A 25,852-nucleotide genomic window follows, 5' to 3' on the forward strand; every position below is an offset into this window, starting at 1 on the left:
GCCTCCTGAGTAGCTGGGATTACAGGCACGCGCCACCATGCCCAGCTGATTTTTTGTATTTTTAGTAGAGACGGGGTTTCACCATGTTGACCAGGATGGTCTCGATCTCTTGACCTCGTGATCCACCCGCCTCGGCCTCCCAAAGTGCTGGGATTACAGGCGTGAGCCACCGCGCCCGGCCCCCAACCGTGTCTTTTTTTGTTGTTTTTTTGAAACATAGTCTTGCTCTGTCACCAAGGCTAGAGTGCAGTGGTGTGATCTTGGCGATTTTGGCTCATTGCAACCTCCACCTCCTGCGTTCAAAGCGATTTTCCTGCTTCACTCAGCCTCCCTAGTGGCTGGAATGACACGGGCCCACCACCACACCTGGCTAATTTTTGTATTTTTAGTAGAGTCAGGGTTTCAGCATGTTGACCAGGCTGGTCTCAAACCCCTGACCTCAGGTGATCCGCCCACCTAGGCCTCCCAAAGTACTAGAATTACTGACGTGAGCCACCTCGCCTGGCCAACCATGTCTTAATGTGTGTCACATGCAAGCACCACCTGTTCTGTCCCAAACCTGAGCCTTCTCTTTCCGCTGAAAGTAAATCAACCCCTTGTTTCCAGGCAGTCTGGCCTTCTCCCTTATGTCACACACACCCTACCTTAGGGCTTTTGTGCTGCCTGGGACCCTCTGCTCCCAGAATTCTGCTCGGCTCACACCTTCCTCTGCTGCAAGTCTCTGCTCAGAAGTCTCCTTCTCACTATCCCCTGCCCTGATCTGGTTTAAACTGTGTTTAAAACCAGGACTGCATTTCCTAGCCCTACCTTTCCCCCCAAGCACCTGGTATCTTCCAATACCAGATTTAATTAACATAACTTCAGTACATTTATTGCCTGTTTCCTCCTGCTGGAATGTGAGCTCCATGTAGGCAGGTGTTTTTGTCTCGTTCACTGTCGAATTCCTAGTTCCTAGGACAGTGCCTGGGTTGTGGCAGGTGGTTAATAATATTGATTACATGAGCGAACGAATATATGAGAAATCAGGAGTTTAATGGCTAGTTATTTTATAATACACAATAATTTAACTCTGCAAATATTAAAATGAAGAGTGACTTTGTAACACCCAACCTGCCTCATCTGCAGCTGTGGTACACAATCACACTTTGCACAACACTGTCTCCATCCATTGTCACCAGCATGGAGCAGTTTAACAGACTGGCTAGGAGACGGAACACAGGACAGGGAAGTTCTGATACAGAGAATAGTTAAATAAAACAGGGATAGGCAAACCACAGCACACAGACCTTTTTTTTTTTTTTTTTTTTGAGATGGAGTCTTGCTCTGTTGCCCAGGCTGGAGCGCAATGGAGCAATCTTGGCTCATGCAACCTCTGCCTCCTGGGTTCATGCAATTCTCCTGCCTCAGCCTCCCGAGGAGTTGGGACTGCAGTTGCATGCCACCACACTGGCTAATTTTTTTTCTCTCCCCTCTCACCTGTTCCCCACACCTGGCTAATTTTTGTATTTTTTTTTGTTGAGACAGGGATTTCACTGTGTTAGCCAGGATGGTCTCAATCTCCTGACCTTGTGATCCGCCTGCCTTGGCCTCCCAAGTGCTGGGATTACAGTCGTGAGCCACCAAGCCCAGCCACACAGGCCTATTTTTGTAAATAAAGTTTTATTAGAACTCACCACATCTATTTATTTACATAGACAATTATCTGTGGCTGCTTTCACGTAAAATGAAAGAGGCTGTCTGGCTGCAAAGCTGAATATTTACTTTCTGGCTCTTTACAGAAAAAGTTTGCCAGCCCCTGAGCTAAAAAGTGGCTGTATCCTCAGGTATTGCACCAGATATGCAGGTCTGGGTAGTACAGAGTCTGAGTGGGGAGTGAGACCGGTGGGGACAGGCATTTGCTTTGCTTACTTCAGATGTTTTTCTGGGCTTGGGTTTGTCTGACAATCAATCACACAGGTGCACACAAATCAATGCAAATCTTCATCTGCATTTGAGTACTGGTATAGGATGATTTAGGAGACCCAGTTTTGTAAGTGAGGCTTTGTCATTCACTAACTGTGTGGCCCAATCTCTTTCAACTTCGGCTTTCTCATTCAAACTAGAGACAAAAATATTCATCGCCTGGGGATGGCCGTGAGATTAAATGAGTAAAGTGAATAAAGCACTCAGCCCAGGAAGTCCATGGAGAGCACTAAAAAACGTTAATACTGCTGTATATTTTCCTTGAACAGAATGCACACCGCAATCTTGAAAAGTGCACATGTCATTCAATCTTATAGCTGGGGAAAAGGAGACTCAAGGTCATGTGACTTATTCAAGGTGATTTAGGTCTTTTTGGCACAAAAATTTATACCTTTTCCATTGTCCCTTTTTAAACTTTTTTTTTTTTTCTGCAAAAGCAATCTAGCTCATTGTAGAAATTTCCAGCATTACAGAAAGAAAAGCTGAAGAGCTAAAGCACCCTCACCCGGCGTCCCCTCCCCCAGAGGAAAGAAACCTCTTCAGCAGTCTTCTTGCCTATTCAAGCAGTGCTGTGTGGGGCCTCGCTGGGCTCCTGGGAGGTGGGCTGGGACCGAATGAGCCCACTGTGGGGCTCAGAATGGTTAAGGCCTTCCGGAGCCCTAAGCCCCTCAGGCGGCGGGGTGAGAAATCCCCAAAAGCCCACCTAAACCACGCTCCCATGCCTGAGGGTGCAGTTCTTCCTCCTCCCACCAGCGCACACGTCTCCCATTCTCCCTAACCCGCAAGGCTCATGCTTGACAATCACAGGGAGGCAGGCAGCGCCCCCTAAAACCCATGTGCCTCTGAATAGACAGGGCCACCATTCACACCCCAGTGGAGACTGCCTTTTGGATTTGATTGGCAGCCTATGGGGTAGGCAGGGTGGGCTATACAGGGCGTCTAGAAAGACAGATAGGTCACGGCGGAGACACGGCTGGCCTCCCTGGACGCATCCCCGCGGGTGCAGGTCTTCCCTCAGCATCTCTTCGGACTTGCCGAGATAGGCGGAGCCTTGGGTTGTAACGGGCGGGGCCTGAGGCTGGAGTGGGCGGGGCCCTGGTGGGCTCACAGCGGCCGCTCCCCTCGCCCAGGACGGCTACATTGATTTCATGGAGTACGTGGCGGCGCTCAGCCTGGTCCTCAAGGGGAAGGTAGAACAGAAGCTCCGCTGGTACTTCAAGCTCTACGACGTAGACGGCAACGGCTGCATTGACCGCGACGAGCTGCTCACCATCATCCAGGTGCAGAGGGGCCCGGCCAGGGCTGGGGGAAGCGGCCTGGGGTGGGAGCAGGAGCTGAGAGCCCAGGGTTGGAATTGCCATCTCAGGATTGAGGCAGGATGTGGCAGTGGGGATCCCAGTGGCAGCTGTGGCCCTCACCAGCTGGGTGACCCAGGCCACCTTCCTTCGCTTCCTGGGCTTCAGTTTCCTCAATACCCAAAGACAATAGAGGTTTGAGTCTTGAGTCCCAGCTCTGCCTAGGCCCCCGGGTACCCTACACTCTACTCCCCACTGCTGTTGGGAGCCAGACAAGCTCTGACCGTCCCCACTCCCACCCCGAGATAGGATTATGATGGCCCCTCTCACTTCTGCCCCTTCTTCCCAGGCCATTCGCGCCATTAACCCCTGCAGCGATACCACCATGACTGCAGAGGAGTTCACCGATACAGTGTTCTCCAAGATTGACGTCAACGGGGATGGTGAGGGGGCCGAGGAGGGGCTCCCCAGGGCAGGAATCACTATGGATGTGGGGTCACCAGGGGTTGGAGGTCACTAGGGGAGAGGAGCAGGAGGGGAGGAGGAGGAGCAGGAGCCCAAAAGCCCCGTGCTGGTCACCTCGCATGCCTCTGCCCCAGCCACAGAGTTGGCTTTTAGGGGCCCCTGGACCAGAGTCTGGGCTTTGGGTGCCTCTGCCTGCTGCACCCGCAGGTCACTTCCCCCCGAGTGGGCTCTGTCCCTGCCCCTGGCAAGAACCCAGTTCTGTGCTCTGGACTGTAGACAGGAACACCTTCCTCCCCCTGATTCCCTTTCTCTCCACCCCAGGGGAGCTCTCCCTGGAGGAGTTCATAGAGGGCGTCCAGAAGGACCAGATGCTCCTGGACACACTGACTCGAAGCCTGGACCTTACCCGCATAGTGCGCAGGCTCCAGAATGGTGAACAAGACGAGGAAGAGGCTGACAACGAGGCTGCTAAGGCAGCCGGCTGAGCCCACTGCCCAACTGCTTCTGCACTAGCGGGTGGGGTGGTGTGGAGGTGCCTGGTGGTGGTGTTCTCGTCTTAACCCTAGATAAAATCTACTGAACTCAGAGGCTTAGCTCGCCTCTTTGGGGTCCATGGTGGCAGCAGAGGGGCAGGAATGGGGGTCCAGAGCCAGGAACAGTGAAGAATGGCTCCTGGCCCCTCTGAGTGACAGCTGGCTGTGGCACTCCCTGCTGGGAGGCAGTGTTCAGCATCCCTCTGATGTCAGGTGACCCCCTAGCCCTTCCGGCTCCTCTTCCAGCTTTTCCCAGATTTCCCCACTGAGCTTCTCCAGTCCATGCTCTTCCGGACGTGAACTCTGAGCCAGAGCTGAGCTTTCCCAGGCCTCTTATGGAATCCTGCAGATCCAGTGGCTGCAGCCTTAATCCCAGTGCTGCAATCACACATCCATTCTGCCCCGGGGGACCCTGGAGCCTACTTGTGTGCTTTGCATTTTATTGATTCATGCCCCCTTTCAATAAGTATTTATTGAGCACCTGTTAAGTACTAATATTAGATGTTAGACATACAAAGAAGACAGTTCTCATCCTCATGGAACTCAAAGGCTAATGGTGAGACACACAGATAAACATCATTATAATAAAATATGCTAAGAGACATTATGAACAGATTTCTGAAGGATACCCATAGGCATCCGACTCAGAGACAGCATCACAGGGGTGACCTTTGACTTTGAACATGAAAGCGTGCTCGTGAGCTGAATGTGAAGAAGAAGGTAATGTGTGTGGGGCAGCTGGAGGTGCATTCTCTGTGATGTATGTGTCACATGCGGGGGGGCTGTGTGATGTGGACAGGAGCATTCTTAGGTGCAAATTTGGGGTATCCTTTGGGATTTAAATTTTACCAAATTTAAAACAGTAAGAGTCACCATATCTGTTTTTATTTTTTATTTTTATTTTTTTTTATTTTTTATTTTTTTTTGTTCTGTTTTTTTGTTTTTTGTTTTTTGTTTTTTCTTTTTTGAGACGGAGTTTCGCTCTTGTTACCCAGGCTGGAGTGCAATGGCGCGATCTCGGCTCACCGCAACCTCCGCCTCCTGGGTTCAGGCAATTCTCCTGCCTCAGCCTCCCGAGTAGCTGGGACTACAGGCACGCGCCACCATGCCCAGCTAATTTTTTGTAGTTTTAGTAGAGACGGGGTTTCACCGTGTTGACCAGGATGGTCTCGATCTCTTGACCTCGTGATCCACCCGCCTCGGCCTCCCAAAGTGCTGGGATTACAGGCTTGAGCCACCGCGCCCAGCCTAGCATATCTGTTTTTAGGGAGTACCTCCTAGGGCCCCAGGAAGGGAGAACAAATATAGCTCCCTTAAGAGATTTATAATCCTATCAACAAGATAAGGATGGGATGTTTTGTCAGGTGTGGTGGTAAATGCCTATAATCCCGAATACTCCGGAGGCTGAGGTAGGAAGATTGCTTGAGCCCAGGAGTTCAAGACAAGCCGAGGTAATATATCAAGACCCCTCTTCAAAAAGAAAAAAGGGGGCTGAGCTCGGTGGCTCACGCCTATAATCCCAGCACTTTGGGAGAACAAGGTGGGCAGATCACCTGAGATCAGGAGTTCTAGACCAGCCTGGCCAACGTGGTGAAACCTGGTCTCTACTAAAAAAACAAAAATTAGCTGGGCATGGTGGCTCACGCCTGTAATCCTAGCACTTTGGGAGGCCGAGGCAGGTGGACTGCCTGAGGTAAGGAGTTCCAGACCAACCTTGGCAACACGGTAAAACCCCATCTCTACTAAAATACAAAAATTAGTTGGGTATGGCCGTGTGGCCTGTAATACCAGCTACTTGGGAGGCTGAGAGAGGAGAATCACTTGAACCTGGGAGGTGGAGGTTTCAGTTAGCCAGGATCGCGCCATTGTACTCCAGCCTGGGCAACAGAATGAGACTGTCTCAAAAACAACAACAACAACAAACAAACAAAAAACCCAAAAATTAGCTGGGGGTGGTGGCATGCTCCTGTAATCCCAGCAACTTGGGAGGCTGAGGCAGGAGAATTGCTTGAACCCGGGAGGCAGAGGTTGCGGAGAGCTGAGATCACACCACTGCACTCCAGCCTGGGAAACAGAGTGAGATTCTGTATCAAAAAAATAAATAAAGCCGGGCGCGGTGGCTCAAGCCTGTAATCCCAGCACTTTGGGAGGCCAAGGCTGGTGGATCACGAGGTCAAGAGATCGAGACCATCCTGGTCAACACGGTGAAACCCCGTCTCTACTAAAAATACAAAAAATCAGCTGGGCATGGTGGCGCGTGCCTGTAATCCCAGCTACTCAGGAGGCTGAGGCAGGAGAATTGCCTGAACCCAGGAGGCGGAGGTTGCGGTGAGCCGAGATCGCGCCATTGCACTCCAGCCTGGGTAACATGAGTGAAACTCCGTCTCAAAAAAATAAATAAATAAATAAATAAATAAACAAACAAAAAGAAAAAAGGGTGGAATATTTAGATGACAGTGTAGGTCTGAATCTGAATGACTGTGTATGTGCATGCATTCACTCTGGCAAGGTTTGGTGTTGGCCAAAAAGTGAAAGAGGGTGGGTGGTCCTGCAGAAAATACTCATTTCTCCAGAAGAAATCCATTATGTTTTCAGAAGCGCCTGCTGCACAAGTCACTCATACTTCCCCTCCTTGGTGACATGTGGCGTTACATGGTTCCCCACAGATGAGCGACTCATTGCTCATTGCACATAATCTATCCCTGGTCTAACCTAAATCCTTCTTGCTGCAGTGACACCTGATACCAGTTGGGAAGTGGGGCAGTCTGTTTCAGGCAGGCCCCATCGCATCTTTGCACATCTCAACTTTAAGAATACCCAACTCAGAGTCTACCTGTCCATGGCAGGTTTTCTTGGCTCTGTCCCTGAATTACGGCTACCTGATTACTACAGGAACCTGGGGAGACACACAGGCTGCAGCAGTTGTGACCATTTTCTCAAAGATGCTCTTTCTTCTGGGTTTTGCGTCTTCACTTCAGCTGGGTGTTGGGGAGGTGTGGGGAGAAAATGAAAATTCAGGAATGGAAGCTGGCAGTGGAGGCTCACGCCTATAATCCCAGCAGTTTGGGATGGATGCTGAGGCTGGCCGATTGCTTGAGCTCAGAAATTCGTGACCAGCCTGGCCAACATGGTGACACCCTGTCTCTACAAAAAATAGAAAAATTAGCCGGGCCTGGCAGTGTGCACCTGTGGTCCCAGCTACTCAGGAGGCTGAAGTGGGAGGATCGTTTGAGCCTGGGAGGCAGAAGTTGCAGTGAGCCGAGATTGCATCACTGCACTCCAGCCTGGGTGACAGAGCCAGATCTTGTCTCCAAAAAATAAATAAGTAAATACATTCAGGAGTGAAAGGGAGAAAATGAGGGGAAAAAGAAGTAAAACACCAAGTCGGAGAGTGCCCCACTGAGGGGATGAGAAAGTGCATTTTGCTCATGTCCTGTCCATCAGTTGGACCTCCCCAGACAGGGGACTGAGCAACGGACATGGAAGGCAGGTAAAGGTTGGTGCCGTGCGCAGTCAGGAAGAAAAAGGGAATTGACATTTCTGCTCTTTTGGCTGGTCTGTTGGGAAATCCTGAAGGTCACAGTTGGGAAGGTGTGAACATGTAATTAGAACATCCCTCAATGCCATTCACGTACCTTCTTCATGATTTGCGGCATATCTGTGTCCCACCTGGATTATATATATATATTTTTTAATAATTTTATTTATTTATTTTGTATGAGGCAGAGCTTCACTCTTGTTGCGCAGGCTGGAGTGCAATGGTGTAATCTCAGCCACTGCAACCTCCACCTCCCAGGTTCAAGCGATTCTCCTGCCTCAGCATCCGGTGTAACTGGAGTTATAGCATGTGCCACCATGCCCAGATAATTTTGTATTTGTAGTAGGGGTTTCTCCATGTTTGTCAGATTGGTCTTGAACTCCCGACCTCAAGTGATCCACCCACCTTGGCCTCCCAAAGTTCTGGGATTACAGGCGTGAGCCACAGCCCTTGGCATTATTAATTTTTTTTTTTTTTTTTTGAGACAGAATTTCACTCTTGTTACCCAGACTGGAGTGCAATGGCGTGATCTCAGCTCACTGCAACCTCTGGCTCCCAGGTTCAAGCGATTCTCCTGCCTCAGCCTCCCGAATAGCTGGGATTACAGGCGCCCGTCACTACACCTGGCTAATTTTTTTTTTTTTTTATATTTAGTAGAGATGGGGTTTCACCATGTTGGTCAGGCTAGTCTTGAACTCCTGACCTCAGATGATCCACCTGCCTCGGTCTCCCAAAGTGCTGGGATTACAGGCATGAGCCGCCACATCTGGACCATATTTTTCCTTTTTTTTTTTTTTTTTTTGAGACGGAGTTTCTCTCTTGTTACCCAGGCTGGAGTGCAATGGCGCGATCTCGGCTCACCGCAACCTCCGCCTCCTGGGTTCAGGTAATTCTCCTGCCTCAGCCTCCTGAGTAGCTAGGATTACAGGCACGCACCACCATGCCCAGCTAATTTTTTGTATTTTTAGTAGAGACGGGGTTTCACCATGTTGACCAGGATGGTCTCGATCTCTTGACCTCGTGATCCACCCGCCTCGGCCTCCCACAGTGCTGGGATTACAGGCTTGAGCCACCGTGCCCGGCCTGGACCATATTTTTCTAATCAATTATTTTTTACTTAACATTGATGTCTAAAGGAAATTTTATATGAATATCATATGAAATAGCACACCTATAAAGTCGCAGGTTCAGTAGGTTAGTTTTATTTTTTATACATCAACATAGAAACCTATCTATTCAAGGTAAAGCAAATGTTTTTCCAGGTCCCATTTTAAACTGTCTTACAGGAGTAACAGTGACCCAGGGGACTGGTTTTCCGTTTGCTTTTTTCAGAGGTGCCTCCAGTTCCAGAGGCTACTCAGCCCCGCTTTCAGCCAGAGAGACTCCCTTTTAATCTACTTTCTATACTGGGTTACACGTAAAAGTTTGTATAACAAAAAACAATTCCACATCTAAAAACATAATAATCCAAAAACTGCTCGCCTAGTCCGACCTGCTCACTGTGCAGCTGAGATATAACCAGGGTCAGGGAGGAGAAGTGGCTGTCTTGGATCACACAGCAGTTAGAAGCAGAGCCCAGCCTAGAACCCCAGTCGGCAGGCCCCCAGTTCTTGCCAGAGACAGAGAGACGTTTTCTCCATCTTTTAAAGAGAAACATTCAGCTTATGGCTGGGAATTGTGGAAGGTCCATCCTGGGGGATGTGGATGGAGAGGGAGGATTTTTGGGGGAACGGTGGGTTGGCAGCAGGGGGTCCCAGAGCAGCACCCAGACAGAGCTGAAACAGCCCCTTTAAGCACAGCCGACTCTTCCAAAGGCAGGAAGACCACGGCCTGCAGCATGTTTGCTACCATTTTTCCTGCTGACACCAATGGTGAGGCTGCCTTGGGGAGGAGCAGGCCAGGGTCCTCCCTGTGAACGCTCCTCAGCTTCCTGGGGGTTATAGAATTATTGCTGCCACCGATCCCCAACTCTCCTGCCTTTTCTTCAGTCTCAACACCTTCCCGGCCCTGCCTCCTACCGGTCTTTGTGTTCTCATTGCTGATTTGGTCTGTGGGACCCTCACCCCTCGGTTGGCTCCTGCTTCCAACTGAGAACACCTGGAGACTGCAGGAGCCCCACAACCAGCCAGCCAAGGCATAGTCCTCCCGGGAGCAGCTAAAGGGGAAAAGTAACCGGCTTTCCTTCACCATCCCAAGAATCTGCTGGAATGGACTATGTCCTGTTGGTCACTTCACACCCAGCAGCCCTTTCCCAACCCCACTCAGTCCTGAACAGGGGGTGCCAGGAAGTCTACACCAGGGGAAGAATGGATATAAGCAGGCTGAGCCAGGGACCTTCCCACAACCCGGGAAACCAGGGTGAGCCTGGAGTCGTGGAGGGGCCCCAGACCCCTCAGAACATGGCACTTTTCCGTCTCTGCTGAGCGAGCCAGCTGCTGGGATTCATGTCCATCTGCAGCATCTTCATCACCCACTTGTCCCGACGGGCACCTTCAACAAACTCGTTCAGAGACAGCTGGCCTGAGCAAGGGGGAGGAGAGGCGGTCATGCGGAAGAAGGGGAGACGTGGGTCTGGGGGTAGGAGGAGAGAACGCGCTCCTGGGAGTGCCTACACCTCTTATGCCAACTATCCTGCAGTCTCAGGCCCCAAACTTTCGGCTTGTCAGGTGTCTGAATCTCCAGGAGTCTCCTGCCACCTTTAAGCGGCGTTCTTTGCAGATGAATTGAAGTTTTACTTTTGCCCACGGTACCTTGGAAATGCTGGGTGGAGCTGAGCGATGTGGAGGGCTCATGTGTGTATTCCAAGCCAGCTCTCCCCCAACACAGCCTTGTGGCTCGACACTGGGTCACAGGGAGGAGAGCCCAAGCAACCTGAATGAAAGCCTACACACAGTGCCTGCTCTTAAACACATTATCCCATTCATTCCTCTCAACGGCTATTATTAGCCCCATTTTCCAGATGAGGAAATTGAGACCAGGGTGAGAAGCTCAATGTATTACTCTCTGCCTGACTCCAAAGTTCCTCTTCTTTCTATTTTGCGTGCCTGGCCTGCACCAGCAACTCCTACAGAACTTTTAGTTGTTCCTACAAACACGTGTTCATGTCATCTTCTCCCCAGCCTTCTCACAGATGAGGACCCCAGGGTTGGGAGGTAGAGGGCCTTGTTCAAGGACATGCGGCCAGAAAATGGCAGTGACGCAGAGTGGGCAGCCATCCCCCCACCATCTCTGCCCCTCTTACCATCTCCATTCTCATCCACCAGGAGGAAGATCCTGTCCACGACCTCCTCAGGCGTGAGCAGCTGGCCTTGCTCAGTTTGTAGCTCTCGCCGGCAGGCTTTCTTCAGCTGGTAAATTCCCTGCCAAAGAAAACCCAGCTGTATTGATGGGAGACCCTGCAGCCTCCACCCTTACCCCAGTGACCCACATGCCTCAGCACCACCTCCCCAGTGCTGGCTTCCCAGGCTGTGTGTCTTAGGATCACATAATCCAGATCCGGATCAAAACTGACCTGTCCTAAGACTGTGTTTCTCAGAATCCCACTGGCCTAATTCCAGCTGAGTTCCTGGCCTCACACCCCACCTGACCCCAACAACATTTGCATTTCCACAGTGAGCTGCAAAGCCCAAATCCAAAACCTCTAATGAGGGAGGTTTAGGTCACCATGACAGTCTAAATCACGTTCTACACAGAAGAAATAGAGATGCAGAGAAGAAAATTCAGTTTATCTATATATGTGTGTGTCTGTATATGTGTAAAGCAGAATGATGGGGATACACATGTTCCCTCCCCATGGACCAGAGGGAAAAATCCAGGTCTCTCCTTTGCCTTGTTTCCTCTCCTGGTGACAATATGTTTGTGAAAGCACCATGTAGACTGTGGCTCATGCCTGTAATCCCAGCACTTTGGGAACCCGAGGAGGGCAGATTATTTGAGATCAGGAGTTCAAGACCAGCCTGGCCAACATGGTGAAACCCTGTCTCTACTAAAAATACAAAAATTAGCCAGGAGTGGTGGTGGGCACCTGTCATCCCAGCTACTCGGGGGGCTGAGGCAGGATAATCGCTTGAACCCAGGAGGCAGAGGTTACAGTGAGCTGAGATAGAGCCACCCACTCCAGCCTGAGCAACAGAGGGAGGCTCTGTCTCAAAATAAATAAATAAATAATAAAAAAAGAAAGCACCATGTAAATGCAGAAGAGATGGACACATATGATGGTTCTCCTCAGCTCCCAGGCTGGCGCTCCCTGAGAACAGAGGCTGTGTCTTTTTTTTTTTTTTTTTAAAAGAAGAAACGTGCCCGTAATCCCAGCACTTTGGGAGGCCGAGGCAGGCAGATCACAAGGTCAAAAGATCAAGACTATCCTGGCCCCCCAACATGGTGAAACCCCGTCTCTACTAAAAATACAAGAAAATTAGCTGGGCACGGTGGTGTGCGCCTGTAGTCCCAGCTACCCAGGAGGCTGAGGCAGGAGAATTGCTTGAACCCGGGAGGTGGAAGTTGCAGTGAGCCGAGATCACCACTGCACTCCAGCCTGGTGCCTTGTGACAGAGCAACACTCTGTCTCAAAAAAAAAAAAAAAAAAAAAGAATTAACGTGCTGACCATCAAGTAGTCTCCAGCCACCAGGTTTATTTTCATGCGGTAAATAAAGCTCCTTATTGTTCTCACTGTTATACATGAGATACAGAGAACCAGAAATTTGCTTGGTGAATTATCAACTGTTTTGCATACCTAAATATCAATAAGATAATAAGCGAGACTTGTAAAGCACTGAAACCAGGGCTAACAGCAACACAATCCACTATCAAAGGATTTCAATGCTAGAACTCTGAAACATTCTCTGTTGGTGCTGGGACAGTCTGGCTGACAATTGATGTCCACTTTAGCACCGAGGGCTGGACACTTGTGATTTCTGTTTGCCTTCCCTGGCATGGAGCCCAGATCTGTTTCATGAGCAGAGTAACTACCGAGGGGGCTTTTCTGATGGAAAGTTGGTTTTAAGTCAGAAATCTGGAGAGATGTCCTGACGGGCAGCAGCCCCCATGGGCCTAGGCTTTTGCAGGGCAAAGTGTCACTGTCTGGTGTGCCAGTGCCCATGCTGCATTGAGTGGGCTTGGCTGCTGTGGTCGCTTGTCCTTTAGTGGACAAGCAGACTGTGTGCAGGTATCTCGAGGAGTTTGTTGCTGGGAGTGTATGGGAAAGGGGAGGAAAAAAGGGCATCACATTTGTGCAATCACTGGAGGATGAAGTGGGTCACTCAGAGTGAATGATGGTTGGGACTAGAGCTGCCTGTCTTCAGCCAGTGCCTGTCCCGCATGTGGGCTGGACTTTGACAGCCTGGCAGCGAGGGTGTTTATAAAATGCTTGGCCTGCACAGGGCCAGGGAGACGATGACACCAAGGAGGCCACAGCGTCGTAGGAGAGGGCCAGCCTCTGCCAGTAAGAAGAGTTGCAAGGGCTGTGCCTACTTCTGCCCAGACAGCAAGACCGCCAGCTCCTGGATGGACATATCCTTGTGGACACAAGGGTCGTACTGAGCAGGGGTCAGCCTGCCGCTCTTCAGGGCCTCTTTGATGGAGAACTTCTCGCCAGACTTCCTGTCGTGTATCAGGGAGGACTCCCCGTTGAGACCATTCACTGAGATCTCCCAGTCACACTCCTGGCTTTTGAGTTTCACTAGCATGTTCCGGGGGATGAGGCCGGCGCAGTGGGCGTCCTCCGGGGACAGCTCGCGGCCCGTGTCGCGGTGGATGACCACGATGGCGCCGCAGGTGGTTCTCCCGCTGCTCCCGCTTGACGGCCACGGAGCCCAGGTGCTTCTGCAGCTCGTCGATCTCGAGGTCTTTGTCCTTGGAGAGCCTCTGGAGGTTGTCCAGTTCCCTCTCCAGGGACCGCAGTCTGGAGTCGTGACTGGTCCCAGAGTCCGCCGCGGTCATGTTCCGCGGGTCTCGTGTTTCCGTCGCTGAGATCGGAATTTCAGTTTCCGATTGCAGCCTTCGGGTGTCCAGCTGCAGGTTTTGCCGCTCCAGCTGTAATTTGTGGTTCTCTTTCTTTAGAAAGTCTAGTTCCTGGGACGACTTGGAGTTATGGAATTCCAGCTCCGAAAGCCGGGCTTCCAGCGGCTCCCCTCGGCGTCCGGCTCGCGCTCGCGGCGGCTCTCCCGCTCCAGGGTGCTCTGGAGCCTCCAGAGCTCTTGCTCAGTGTCGCCCCTCCCCACCTCGATGCTCTCGGAAAACACCACCTTCTCCTTGACCTCCGCCTTTGCCACGGCGGCCGGCTTCCTCCGCAGGGTCTCGAGCTCACCCTCCAGGAGCTGCGGCCGGAGCGGTTCTTCCTCCAGCTGGAGTCGGAGCAGGGCATGCTCGCGGGCCTGCTGCGGGGCCTGCTGCAGCACCGCCTTCTGCTTGCGGGTCACCTTCTCACTCACGGGCCTCAGCTTCTTCCTGCTCCAGCACGGCCGCCGCTGCTGCAGCCGCTGCACCTCGCGCTCGGCCTCCCTGCGGGGCTGCAGCTCGAGCTCTGTGCGCCGGCTCTGCAGCCGTCACAGCTCCGCACGCGGCTTGTCATCTGCCGCAGCTCCACGCGAAGGAGCTCACCTCTGCCCTCAGGCCGGGCTCCTCCTGTACCTACTTCCTGCTGCAGCACTCTTTCCTTCACCCGCGAGAGCGCCTCCTCCGTGCTGGCGATCTGCTTGATCCTCCTGGGAAGCCCTCTCCCTCTCCAGGTCCACTTACCTCTTCTGTTCCTCTGAGAGCCTTGCCCTCAGAGACTCCAACTCCTCCTTGATTTGAGGGTCTTCCTGGAATTGGAGGATCTCCTGGACCACCTCTTTGGTCTGGGCCTGGGGTTTGGTGTCTTTCAGGGCCTGGATTTCCTGCTTCAGCTGGTAGACCTCTAAATCACACCTTTCCGTCAGTCTGGTCTTGACCACGATCCCCTCCCCGAGCCGCTGAAGCTCCTTCTCCATCTCGGGGTCAGTCTTGTACTTAATGACTTCCTTGGTCACCTCTACGGCCTCACTGCCCAGCCTCCTGCCCAGCACAAAGTAGGCCTTATCGACGTGTCTGGGGAGACTGAGGGGTTAAATCCAGCCCCAGCACTTCCTAGGTAGACTAAGTTGGCCGACTACAGAATCTCCATGAAACAACTTCTTGCTCTGTGAAAGGGCTAGCGATGCCTGCCTCAGAGTGCAGGTCTGGCTAACACAGGGAACACGCTGGAGTCTGGAACGTACTAGGCACTTCTTTTCTTTCTTGATCGTTCTTGTTAATAGAGAGTGATTGTTAGTCTTTTAAAATGAATAACTGAGCTGATCTTCTTGACTTTTTCTCTCATGCATTTGTCTTCTATTTTATTGATTTTCGCTGTTTATTGTCTTCTACTATCTTTGGGTTTAATTTTTTTTTTTTTTTTTTTTTTTTTTTTTTTTTGAGACGGAGTTTTTTGCTCTGTCACTCAGGCTGGAGTGCAGTGGCACAATCTTGGCTCACTGCAACCTCTGCCTCCCGGGTTCAAGTGATTCTTCTGCCTTAGCCTTCGGGGTAGATGGGATTACAGGCACGTGCCACCACACCTGGCTAATTTTTGTGCTTTCAGTAGAGAAGGGGTTTCACCATGTTGGCCAGGCTGATCTCAAACTCCTGACCTCAGGTGATCCACCTGCCTTGGCCTCCCTAAGTGCTAGGATTACAGGCATGAGCCACCACGCCCAGCTTTTTTTTTTAGACAGGGTTTCACTCTGTTGCCCAGGCTGGAGTGCAGCGGCACAATCACAGCTCACTGCAGCCTCAACCTCCCAGGCTCAGGCAATCCTCCCACCTCAGCCTTTGGAGTAGCTGGGACCGCAGGTGTGTATCACCATGCCCAGCTAATTTTTTGTATTTTTTGTAGAGATAGGGTCTCACTATGTTGCCCAGACTGGTTTTGAACTCCTGGGCTCAAGTGATCCACCCACCTCAGCCTCCCAAAGTGCTGGGATTATAGGCGTGAGTCCCTGCGTCTGGACTTAATTTACTCTTCCTTTTATCTAATTTCTTGAGATGGCTTCTTAGATCATTGATTTTCTAATATATAAAGTCTTACTTTCTACTATAATTTGCATTTTCTAATTGCTTCCTAATATATATTTTTTGTTTTCTATTCTTTCTTTTTTTGAGACAGGGTCTTACTTTGTTGTCCCAGCTGGAACATAATGGCATGATCATAGCTTACTGAAGCCTCCAATTCCTGGCTCAAGCAATCCTCCCACCTCAGCCTCCCAAGTAGCTAGGACTACAGGCATGTGCCTCCAAGCCTGGCTAATTTTTCTTTTTTTTAGAGATGCAATCTTACGGCAGGGTGCAGTGGCTCACGTCTGTAATCCCAGCACTTTGGGAGGCTGAGGCGGGGGATCACAAGGTCAGGAGTTCAAGACCAGCCTGGCCAACATGGTGAAACCCCATCTCTACTAGAAATACAAAAATTAGCCAGGTATGGCGGCACACACCTGTAGTCTCAGCTACTCGGTGTGGATGCTGCAGAAGAATCACTGGAACCCAGGAGGCGGAGGTTGCAGTGAGCTGAGATTTCGTGACTACACTCCAGCTGGGTGACAGAGTGAGACTCCACCTCAAAAAAAAAAAAAAAAAAAAAATTACCCAGGCGTGGTGCCGGGTGCCTGTAATTCCAGCTACCCTGGAGGCTAAGGCAGGAGGATTGCTTGAACCCGGTAGGCAGAGGCTGCAGTGAGCTGAGATCGAGCCATTGCACTCCAGTCTGGACAACAAGAGCCAAACTCTGTCTCAAAAAAATAGGGGGGGTCTCACTATGTTTTCCAGGTTGGTCTTGAACTCCTGGGCTCAAGCAATCCTCCCACTTCAGCCTCCCAAAGTGCTGGGATTACAGGAGTAAGCCACTGCACCCAGCCTCTACTTCCTAATATATGCATTTTAAGTCTTATTTTCTAATATGTACATTTTAAATCTATAAATTCCTCTGCAAGTCCAGCTTTAGCTGCATTTCACAAGCTGTGATATATCATGCTTGCATTATTTTTTCAATTTATGATACTTGTCCTGTGTGTGTGTTTGTGTGTGTGTGTGTGTGTGTGAGAGAGAGAGAGAGAGAGAAAGGGAGAGAGAAAGAAAGAGAGAGAGAAAGAGAGGAGAGAATTTCTTTGATCCATGGAGTATTTGGAAGTATACACTCTAATTTCCAAACAGATGGGGATTTTCTAATAATCTTTTTGTGATTGATTTCTAGCTTACTTCCACTAGAAATTACACATTCTGAATGAAAACACAGGAAACACACTCAGAATGATTTCAGGCCTCTTGTTCAGTCCCCGCTGGCCACTTGTGGCCAACCCTCAGAGCCCAGCAGTGCTCAAGTGCCCATGGGCAGAGACACTAACCTCCACAATGTTGAGTAGCTCCACGCGGTCAATACAGCCATTGCCGTCCTTATCATAGATCTTGAAGGTCCACTTCAGCTTGTGCTCCAGGGTGCCCCTCAGCACGAGATTCAGGGCTGCCACATACTCCAGGAAGTCGATGGTGTTGTCCTGCATTAGGTGTGGATGCTGCTGAGGCCACAGCCCACCTCCCCAGAGCATAGGTGTGAGCCCTATTTAAGGCCACTCATCCCTGCAAACACAGGACTTCTCCTCCTCCTTGCAATCCATGTGGCCTCTGCATCTTTGTTCAAGCCTTTTCCCACCCTTGGGGTGGAGAACATTCTCTCATCTCTCTCTCTCTCCCCCTCTTATCTATCTATCTATCTATCTATCTATCTATCTATCTACCTATCTATCATCTGTCTATTTATTTATTTTTTAAGAGGGAGTTTCACTCTTGTGACCCAGGCTGGAGTGCAATGGCATGATCTCAGCTCACCACAACCTCTGCCTCCTGGGTTCAAGTTATTCTCCTGCCTCAGCCTCCTGAGTAGCTGGGATTACAGGTATGTGCCACCAAGCCTGGCTAATTTTTCATTTTTAGTAGAGATGGGGTTTCTCCATGTTGGCCAGGGTGGTCTGGAACTCCTGACCTCAGGTGATCTGCCCACCTTAGCCTCCCAAAGTGCTGGGATTTCAGGTGCAAGCCACTGCATCCGGCTATCTATTTATTTTTAGAAACAGGATCTCATGGCCAGGCGCAGTGGCTCACACCTGTAATCCCAGTGCTTTGGGAGGCCAACGCGGGTGGATTACCAGGTCAGGAGTTCAAGACCAGCCTGGCCAAGATGCTGAAACCCCATCTCTACTAAAAATACAAAAATTAGCTGGGTAATTCCAGCTACTCAGGAGGCAGGAGAATCACTTGAACCTAGTGGCAGAGGTTGCAGTGAGTCAAGACCGAGCCACTGCACTCCAGCCTGGGTGACAGAGCAGGAATCCGTCTCAAAAAAGAAAAAAAAAAAGACGCAAGGTCTCACTATGTTACCCCCATGCTGGTCTCATACTTTTGGGCTCAAGTGATCCTCCTGTCTTGGCCTCCCAAAGTGTTTGGATTCCAGGCATGAGCCACAACACCCAGCATAGAGAACATTCTCTCTTTTCATTTTGTGTGATCACCCAAGCCTACCCATCCTTCAAGACTGAGCTTAAGGGTCCCGTCCTCCAGGAAGCCTTCATTCTCTGACCTCTTCAGCCATAGTCCTCTCTCCCTCCCCATTCTAATAGCCATAGCATCTACTGTCTATTCTACACAGCTTGGGACTTTTTCTGGCAATGTCCCATAATTGTTTCCTAAATATGTCTCGTTCTCTAACCACGTTATATGCTCCTGGGGAAAAGAGAGGGGTTGACATTGCTTGGGTTTCTCTTCCATGCCTAGCACAGTGCCACTTACTGCCAGAGTTGGGGGCCAATAGATATTAATGAATCAGTGAGTCAGTGATGGGCTTGATCTGAATTTGGACTAAGACAGTTTTAAAGGAGGTTAGAAAGCAGAGCCTGTGTTGAAATTTTCCTCTGCATTCTCATTCACCCCATGTCAGACAGAGGCGGACAGGCAGTGGCTCCAGGCCTACCCACTTCTAGCTCCCGGTGGATATCACACCAAACAACAGGCCTGTGCCTCCAGCCTATCCAGGAAGGGTGGGGGAGCACAGAGCTCAGGTGCTAATTGGGCAGAGGAAGGCGGAGAGGCACAGTCTGCTTCTAAGGACTTCACCAGGAAACAACAGAACCTTCTTGTATCAGAAATGAGACAGGAATAACGATTTCCAAAGCAGTAAACAAGAAGGAGGATATATTTTTGCTTTCTTCTCCAATGTGTTTGGGGTGAGAGGCTGATGCCACTGCTGCTGTTGCTGACTGCAGGGGGTTAGCTGTGCCAGTGTCTCACTCGCAGCTGCTCACTTATTCCAGGGTCGGGACCTCCACTCTCTAAATCAAAAAACTGAGCCATCAGAGCCCCCAGGATTGTCTGTCATTCACGTGACTTTGTAATTAGAAATGACACTGATGGCCTAGAGCAGAGCACTTCTGTCCCACTAGGTGAGGCCACTCAGGAGCCCCAGCCCTGGGTGAGCCAGGTTTGAGCCACAGAAGAAAATGGCAGAAAACAAGCGAAACGGCAAGAAGCCTAAGGAAAAACTAAAAAGAAAACAAAACGAGCTTACCTTAGTACCTCAAGTGTTCTACTCACATCTTTCATATAATTTCTATAAATATAGGGTCTCTGTATTCCCTGTCATACTTAGATTTTATTTATTTGAGATGGAGTCTTGCAGTGTCCCCCAGGATAGAGTGTAGTGGCGATTCTCCTGCTTCAACCTCCTGAGCAGCTGGGATTACGGGCACCCGCCACCATGCCCAGCTAATTTTTTGTATTTTAGTAGAGATGGGGTTTCACTATGTTGGCCAGGCTGGTCTTGAACTCCCGACCTCGTGATCCACCTGCCTTGGCCTCCCAAAGTGCTGGGATTACAGGCATGAGCCACCGTGCCCAGCCAGATTATATGTATAATTTTGTTTCATTTTCTTTTTTTTTTTTTTGAGACAGAGTCTCACTGTTGCCCAGACTGGAGTGCAGTGGCACCATCTCGGCTCACTGCAACCTCTGACCCTCGGGCTTGAGCAATTCTCCTGCCTCAGCCCCCAAGGAGCTAGGATTACAGGCAGCTAATTTTTGTATTTTCAGTAGAGATGGGGTTTCACCATGTTGGCTAGGCTGGTCTTGAACTTCTGACCTCATGATCTACCAGCCTCAACCTGTCAAAGTGCTGGGATTACAAATGTTAGCCACCACGCCTGGCCTGTTTCCTTCATTTGCATGTAACATTTTCTCATGTCTATAAAAATTATTTAAAATTTAAACTTCTGTTTTTTGTTTTGGTGGGGAGGGGGTACTGAGCGTTCCCTTTTGTTGAACACATTTCTAACACTTTCCATTATACAATGAACATTTTTTTTTTACGTGTAGACACTTAGTGGTTGTCAGTTCTTTAAAAGGCTATTTTCTTGAGTAGTTGTTATTTATTAAGCTTACCACAAATCAATCTTCTGTTTCTCATTTAATGAGAATGAGTTATTATCCCCATTTTATGGATGAGGAACGTGAGACCCAGAGGTGCCCAGGCCACCCAACCAGGAAGTGGCAGAGCTTTTGCAGGTGTGTATTTCCTCCCATTCATTAAGTCGGAAACATTTCCAGTCTCCAATTAAGATCTATTTCTGTCTAGCAAATGAGCCTAGTGCTTAGGGGTGCCAAGAGGAGAAAAACAAACAAACAAAAAACCCTGAAACCACTCACAAATCCCCACTCTTCTGATCTCCAGAGTCTCCCTCATTCTTTGTCCAGAAACTTCTTCTCCTACAATATCCTCTCTCAGCATGATCCAGTTTCCATAACCCCTTGCCTTATATGAGACATATTCCAGTGTGATCTCTAGACAAGTGATCTCATCTGAGACGTTACTGGAAACCCCAGGACCATTTCTGGGAAACTTCCAGCTGGGACTAATCTCATCTGCTGTGCATGGGTCATTGTCAGCTCCAATTACCCACAAAAGCCCGAGAGTGATGGAAATGCCTGTCTACTCAGGAATAGGATGGGCGTGTTACCGGCTCTCTGGGATTATCTGCCCCGATTCTGCCTGAATTGGCCACAACCAGCCCTGACCTCAGTGCGTGTTACATAAGAATCCTAAATGACATTTGATCTTCAACGACATTTGATCTTCACCCTCCCCTTTCTTCCATTCCAGGAGGTCACAGGGCAACACCTGAGTTGCAAGGGAGAGTGGCAGAAACGAGGTGTTCCTGTGTTCCTACCCTTTTGTCTCCACCAAACCAGCTTCCAACACCTCAGATTTTCATGTGTGAACTAGATCTATAAACTCTTCTGGTTTGATTTGCTTTAGAAATCTCAGACTGATTGTTCAGAAATGAAATTCCTTGATCTAAAGGCGGGGAATGGAGTCAGGTGTAGGTTTGGAGACAAAGACTAAATGGGAATGAAGGCTCCATCCCTGAGAGAGGGAGTTAAAAACACTTCCTAGGGAGGCTCTTCCTTACAGTGGAATGCCAACTCATAAACAGAGAAGGGGTGGCGGGGTCAGAGAATTATCAACAGATACCAAAGCCAGTAGAAAATTTGACTGAACAGGCCGGGTGCGGTGGCTCAAGCCTGTAATCCCAGCACTTTGGGAGGCCGAGGCGGGTGGATCACGAGGTCAAGAGATCGAGACCATCCTGGTCAGCACGGTGAAACCCCGTCTCTACTAAAAATGCAAAAAATTAGCTGGGCATGGTGGCGCGTGCCTGTAATCCCAGCTACTCAGGAGGCTGAGGCAGGAGAATTGCCTGAACCCAGGAGGCGGAGGTTGCGGTGAGCCGAGATCACGCCATTGCTCTCCAGCCTGGGTAACAAGAGCGAAACTCCGTCCCAAAAAAAAAAGAAAATTTGACTGAACAATAGGACATTTGCTTAGTCTCAAGGTATCTCCCTACAAGATGCTTTTTAATTACAAAGAAAAAAAATAGTAACTTTGCAATGTTGAAACATGGCAGATACCACCTTAACCAAGCGATCAAAGTTAACTACGCCAGCGACGGGACAAACTGACATCTTGTAGCCGATGATATGACACACCAAGGACACAACATCGCATCAACGGCAATTCTGCCAATTTAGACAAACGCCAACAGTGGGGTGTCCTACAACATAACTGAGCTGCAGTCTTTAAAAATGTCACAGTCAAATAAAAAAGAAAAGCTGAGACTAATGGTTCCAAGTTAAAGAAGACTAAGGAGATACTAGTAAATGCAATGTATGATCACACCAAAAAAAAAAGAAAAAAAGGAAGACTGGGCACAGTGGCTCAGGCCTGTAATCCCAGCACTGTGGGAGGCCAAGGCAGGTGGATCACAAGATCAAGAGATCAAGACCAGCCTGGTCAATATGGTGAAACCCCATCTCTACTAAAAATACAAAAATTAGCTGGGTGTGGTGGCACGCACCTGTAGTCCCAGCTGCTTGGGAGGCTGAGGCAGGAGAATTGCTTGAACCTGGGAGGCGGAGGTTGCAGTGAGCTGAGATCGCACCACTACACTCCAGCCTGGGGACAGAGTGAGACTCTGTCTCCAAAAAAAAAAAAAAAAGAAAAAAGAAAGAAAGCTGGTCAGATGCGGTGGCAAATGTCAATAATCCCAGCACTCTAGGAGGCTGAGGTATGTGGATCACTTCAGGTCAGATGTTCGACACCAGGCTGGTCAACATGGTGAAATCCCATCTCTACTAAAAATACAAAAATTAGCCAGTTACGGGGGTATACACCTGTAATCCTAGCTACTTGGGAGGCTGAGGCACGAGAATTGCTTGAACCCAGAAGGCAGAGATTGCAGTGAGCTGAGATTGTGCCACTGCACTCCAGCCTGGGCAACATGGCAAGATTACATCTCTAACAAAAAAAAAAAAAAAAAAAAAAAAAACCCCAAAAAAACAAAGAAACAAAAATTAGCAGGTCTGATGGTGGGCACCTGTAATCCCAGCTACTTGAGAGGTTGAGGTGGGAGGATCCCCTGAACCTGGGAAACTGAGGCTGCAAAGAGCTGAGATCACGCCACTGCACTACAGCCTGAATGACATAGTGAATCTCTGTCTCAAAAACAAAAAAGAAAAAGAAAATACACACAGAAACACTTAGGGGTAAAAGAGCATGATATCTACAGCTTTCTTTTTAAAAAAAAGTGTATATACATTATGTATATGTATAAATTATGTATCACATATATGTATATATACTTATAGGATATATTATATATATGTATACAGAGAGAGAGAATGATAAAGTAAATGAGATAAAATGTAAATAATGGGGAATTTTGATAATTGCACATGGGAGTTGCTTGTATCATTCTTATAACTTTCGAATCATAGCAAAATTAAAAAGTTACTCAAAAAGGAAAATAAACATTGATGAACATGATATGCTGATTTCTAAGAAAAAAGGAGGCATAAGCAGTACAACTATATGCCTAGGGGCTTAATCGGCCCCTGTGGATCTTGAATCATGACTGTATTGATTTTTAGATGAATCTGGGGAAGGCTGGTAGACTTAACTGAGTCTTACTGTTTATGAACTGATACGTTTGTTTACTTTTCTCATGACATTTAAAAAAATCATCAATTATTTTAAAAAATCATCTCTCTTTAAAAAACCTGCCTTCTAGGCAAGAGCACTTAAGACCTTGGGCAAATCCATTCATTTCCTTTTGCCCAGCTTTCTCATCATTTAATTTAGAATAACAAAAGTCTACCTCTCCCACCCAGGGCTGCTGCTGACTCAGGGAGACTGAGGAGGGGGAGCTCTGAGAAGTTGGAGAAACTGGCTCTATGCCCTGTGGGGTGGTTGATGGGGTTCAGCTCTGAGGAGGTTCTGTTGAAGTGAAGGTGTTGACCTCACCCTCCTGTCCTGGGACAGGCCCTGACTGGTGCCAGCGGCAGGGTCAGACCTGAGGTGGTATTCCCAATGATTCAGCTCAGAAAGTTAAGTTCTCCACACACTGAGAAGCAGAGTACTGATGCTTTCTCCAGATTAAATAGGTATTTGAGGCAAACCCAGTGGTTTAAAGGATTGCCAGGTCACTGAATTGGATAACCTTAAATAATCAAGGAGTTTTTAACTGAACTGACATTTAAAATGCAATCCCCAGGTGCATTTACAAGATGTGTTATCTTCTTAGCTGCTAGTGACACTGGGGGCTTAGAGAAACTCTGGTTTGAATGATTTCATGAAACCTTCCAGGACTTGAAGAGCTGAAAGGGGTGATTGCAGCCATCCATTCAGCCTCCCAATCAGTGCAGAGCCTCCCTCCAGCATTCTTGTCGGGGAGGATCTGACTACTCTCAATTCAAAGGACCTCAACAAGAGGGAGCTCAGGGTCCATGCTAAGATACCTTGTCCCATTTGGGACATCTCTTTTGCTCCTAGAGTTTAGAGTGACAGGGGCTCTGGCAGATGTGAAAACTCAGTCCTTGAGCTGCAGAGCCTTGGCCAAAAATACACAAAGAGAGGACATGGACTGTCTGCCAGTCTACCTTCAGCTTTGAAGAAGAGGATACAGGGTGCATCAGCCTACAGCTGAGAGACGGAGGGAGGGAAGGAGAGACAGAGAAGATGGAAATGGACAAAATGAAGAGAGGAGACAGGACAGTTTGGGGAGTGAGACAGAACAAGTAAAGAGAGATGGAGAGAAAAGATGAGCAGAGGAAAAGCAGAGGAGTGGGGAACTGGGAGCGCTCCCTGAGGACACTTGCGGAGGAAGGCGCCAGGTGGACTGGCCACTGGTCCTTCCCTTCAGGGTGCCTTACCCCATTTTTGTCGAAGGCTCGGAACATGCCCTCTACATACTGGGAGGCTTCCTCATCTTCCGTGACTTTGAAGAAGCGCTTAAACTCATGCATAAAGAGTGTGCCGCTGGGGCACTCCATCACGAACTTCTTGTACCACTCCTGGAGCTCCGCCACATCTATCTCGCCAGCCGACTCTGCCTCCTCCCAGCTAAACTCCTGCCCCATGTTGGCCCCGAGGAGTGTCAGGGAGCAAGGGTCTGTGTCTCCTCCCCAGCCTCTGCTGATGGATCTCTCCAGCTAGGGCCCTCTTCCTCCCTTCCCAGGAGGCCTGACCAGCCTCTCCATCATCTCCTGGGTGACTGAACATGACCGTCGGTGCAGGAGGCAGGTGGCAAGGGAGGTGGGTCCAAGCCAGCTAAGCCGCTCTAAGACTATTAGAAGATTCCCTGGAAAGACTGGGCATGGTGGCTCATGCCAGTAATCCCAGCACTTTGGGAGGCCAAAGCGGGTAAATCCTGAGGTCAGGAGTTTGAGACCAGCCTGGCCAACATGGTGAAACCCTGCCTTTACTAAAAATACAAAAAATTAGCTAGGCATGGTGGTTGGTGCCTATAATCCCAGCTACTCAGGAGGCTGAGGCAGGAGAATCACTTGAACCCAGGAGGCAGAGGTCGCAGTGAGCTGAGATCACGCCACTGCATTCCCACTGCATTCCAGCCGGGGCAATAGTGTGAGACTCTGTTTCAAAAAAAAAAAGAAGATCCCCAGAGGAAGTTCTGACCTCTAACCTCATCTCTCCCCTTAGCCTTGTCAACAAAGCAACCAAGCTGTCCCTGGCAGACTCTGAAGAGGTAGAAGGGGAAGAAACTGAGGTAAGCAGAGGGACATGGAGTGAAGAAAGACTTGGGGTGCCAGGCTGGGATCCCCCCATCTCACTCACTCCCTGTCTCTTTACCTGGGCCCCACATTGCTCCAGGGAGGCCCATCTTGGAGACAGGAGACTCAAGTCCAGAGAGGAAGTGAGATCAAGTCCTAGGCCATAAAACAGAATTCACTGGTGACGTGGGACTTGCCTCTCCAACTATCTAGTGAGAAGAGGCAGAATCTATAATGGTAAGCAAAAGTGTTCCCAGGCTAACTCAGTCCCTGACACAAGATCTGAAGCTCCTTTTCAGATCATACCTTTGATCTTGGGAGCTTTTCACTTTCTGATTTAAAATACAAATGCCTCCCTCCAACCCTTCACCCAAGACCTAGGGGTAGTGCTTTTCTCACA

The 25,852-nt window shown here is 49.4% G+C and overlaps 3 protein-coding genes across 3 annotated transcripts in view; 1 reads left to right on the plus strand and 2 right to left on the minus strand.

The window, feature by feature from the left end:
• GUCA1A (guanylate cyclase activator 1A) overlaps nt 1–4,862 on the plus strand; it is a 7,654-nt gene extending 2,792 nt beyond the window's left edge. The window contains exons 2-4 of the mRNA XM_032299393.1: nt 3,093–3,242; nt 3,607–3,700; nt 4,044–4,862. Coding sequence (XP_032155284.1) covers nt 3,093–3,242; nt 3,607–3,700; nt 4,044–4,207 — 408 coding nt within the window. The 3' untranslated portion in view covers nt 4,208–4,862. The remainder of the gene's footprint in view (nt 1–3,092; nt 3,243–3,606; nt 3,701–4,043) is intronic.
• Nucleotides 4,863–8,967: 4,105 nt separating this feature from the next.
• On the minus strand, nt 8,968–24,974 carry GUCA1B (guanylate cyclase activator 1B). The gene is made up of 4 exons (XM_032299394.1): nt 24,595–24,974; nt 17,187–17,336; nt 11,035–11,152; nt 8,968–10,313 (listed from the first exon to the last, which is right to left on the minus strand). The coding sequence occupies exons 1-4, from the start codon at nt 24,799–24,801 to the stop codon at nt 10,186–10,188; spliced, it is 603 nt and encodes a 200-aa protein (XP_032155285.1). The 5' UTR covers nt 24,802–24,974; the 3' UTR covers nt 8,968–10,185.
• On the minus strand, nt 14,503–15,189 carry LOC116565689 (periplakin-like). Its single transcript, XM_032299395.1, has one exon. It carries the CDS (start codon nt 14,760–14,762, stop codon nt 14,526–14,528), a length of 237 nt encoding a protein of 78 aa, XP_032155286.1. The 5' UTR covers nt 14,763–15,189; the 3' UTR covers nt 14,503–14,525.
• Nucleotides 24,975–25,852: the final 878 nt, after the last annotated feature.

Source organism: Sapajus apella, unplaced genomic scaffold (assembly GCF_009761245.1).
Source record: "Sapajus apella isolate SASKATOON/1434 unplaced genomic scaffold, GSC_monkey_1.0 scaffold41, whole genome shotgun sequence".
In the NCBI taxonomy this organism is placed as follows: domain Eukaryota; kingdom Metazoa; phylum Chordata; class Mammalia; order Primates; family Cebidae; genus Sapajus; species Sapajus apella.

Bases quoted from the DNA above. Each gene is read 5' to 3' on its own strand.
- LOC116565689 (XM_032299395.1), bottom strand. From the start codon at position 14,762: ATGGAGAAGGAGCTTCAGCGGCTCGGGGAGGGGATCGTGGTCAAGACC.
- GUCA1B (XM_032299394.1), bottom strand. From the start codon at position 24,801: ATGGGGCAGGAGTTTAGCTGGGAGGAGGCAGAGTCGGCTGGCGAGATA. The intron at 17,337-24,594 runs GTAAGGCACCCT...CACCTAATGCAG, and splicing joins GAGCCTTCGACAAAAATGGG to GACAACACCATCGACTTCCT. The intron at 10,314-11,034 runs GTAAGAGGGGCA...CCCCTTGCTCAG, and splicing joins GGTGGATGAGAATGGAGATG to GCCAGCTGTCTCTGAACGAG.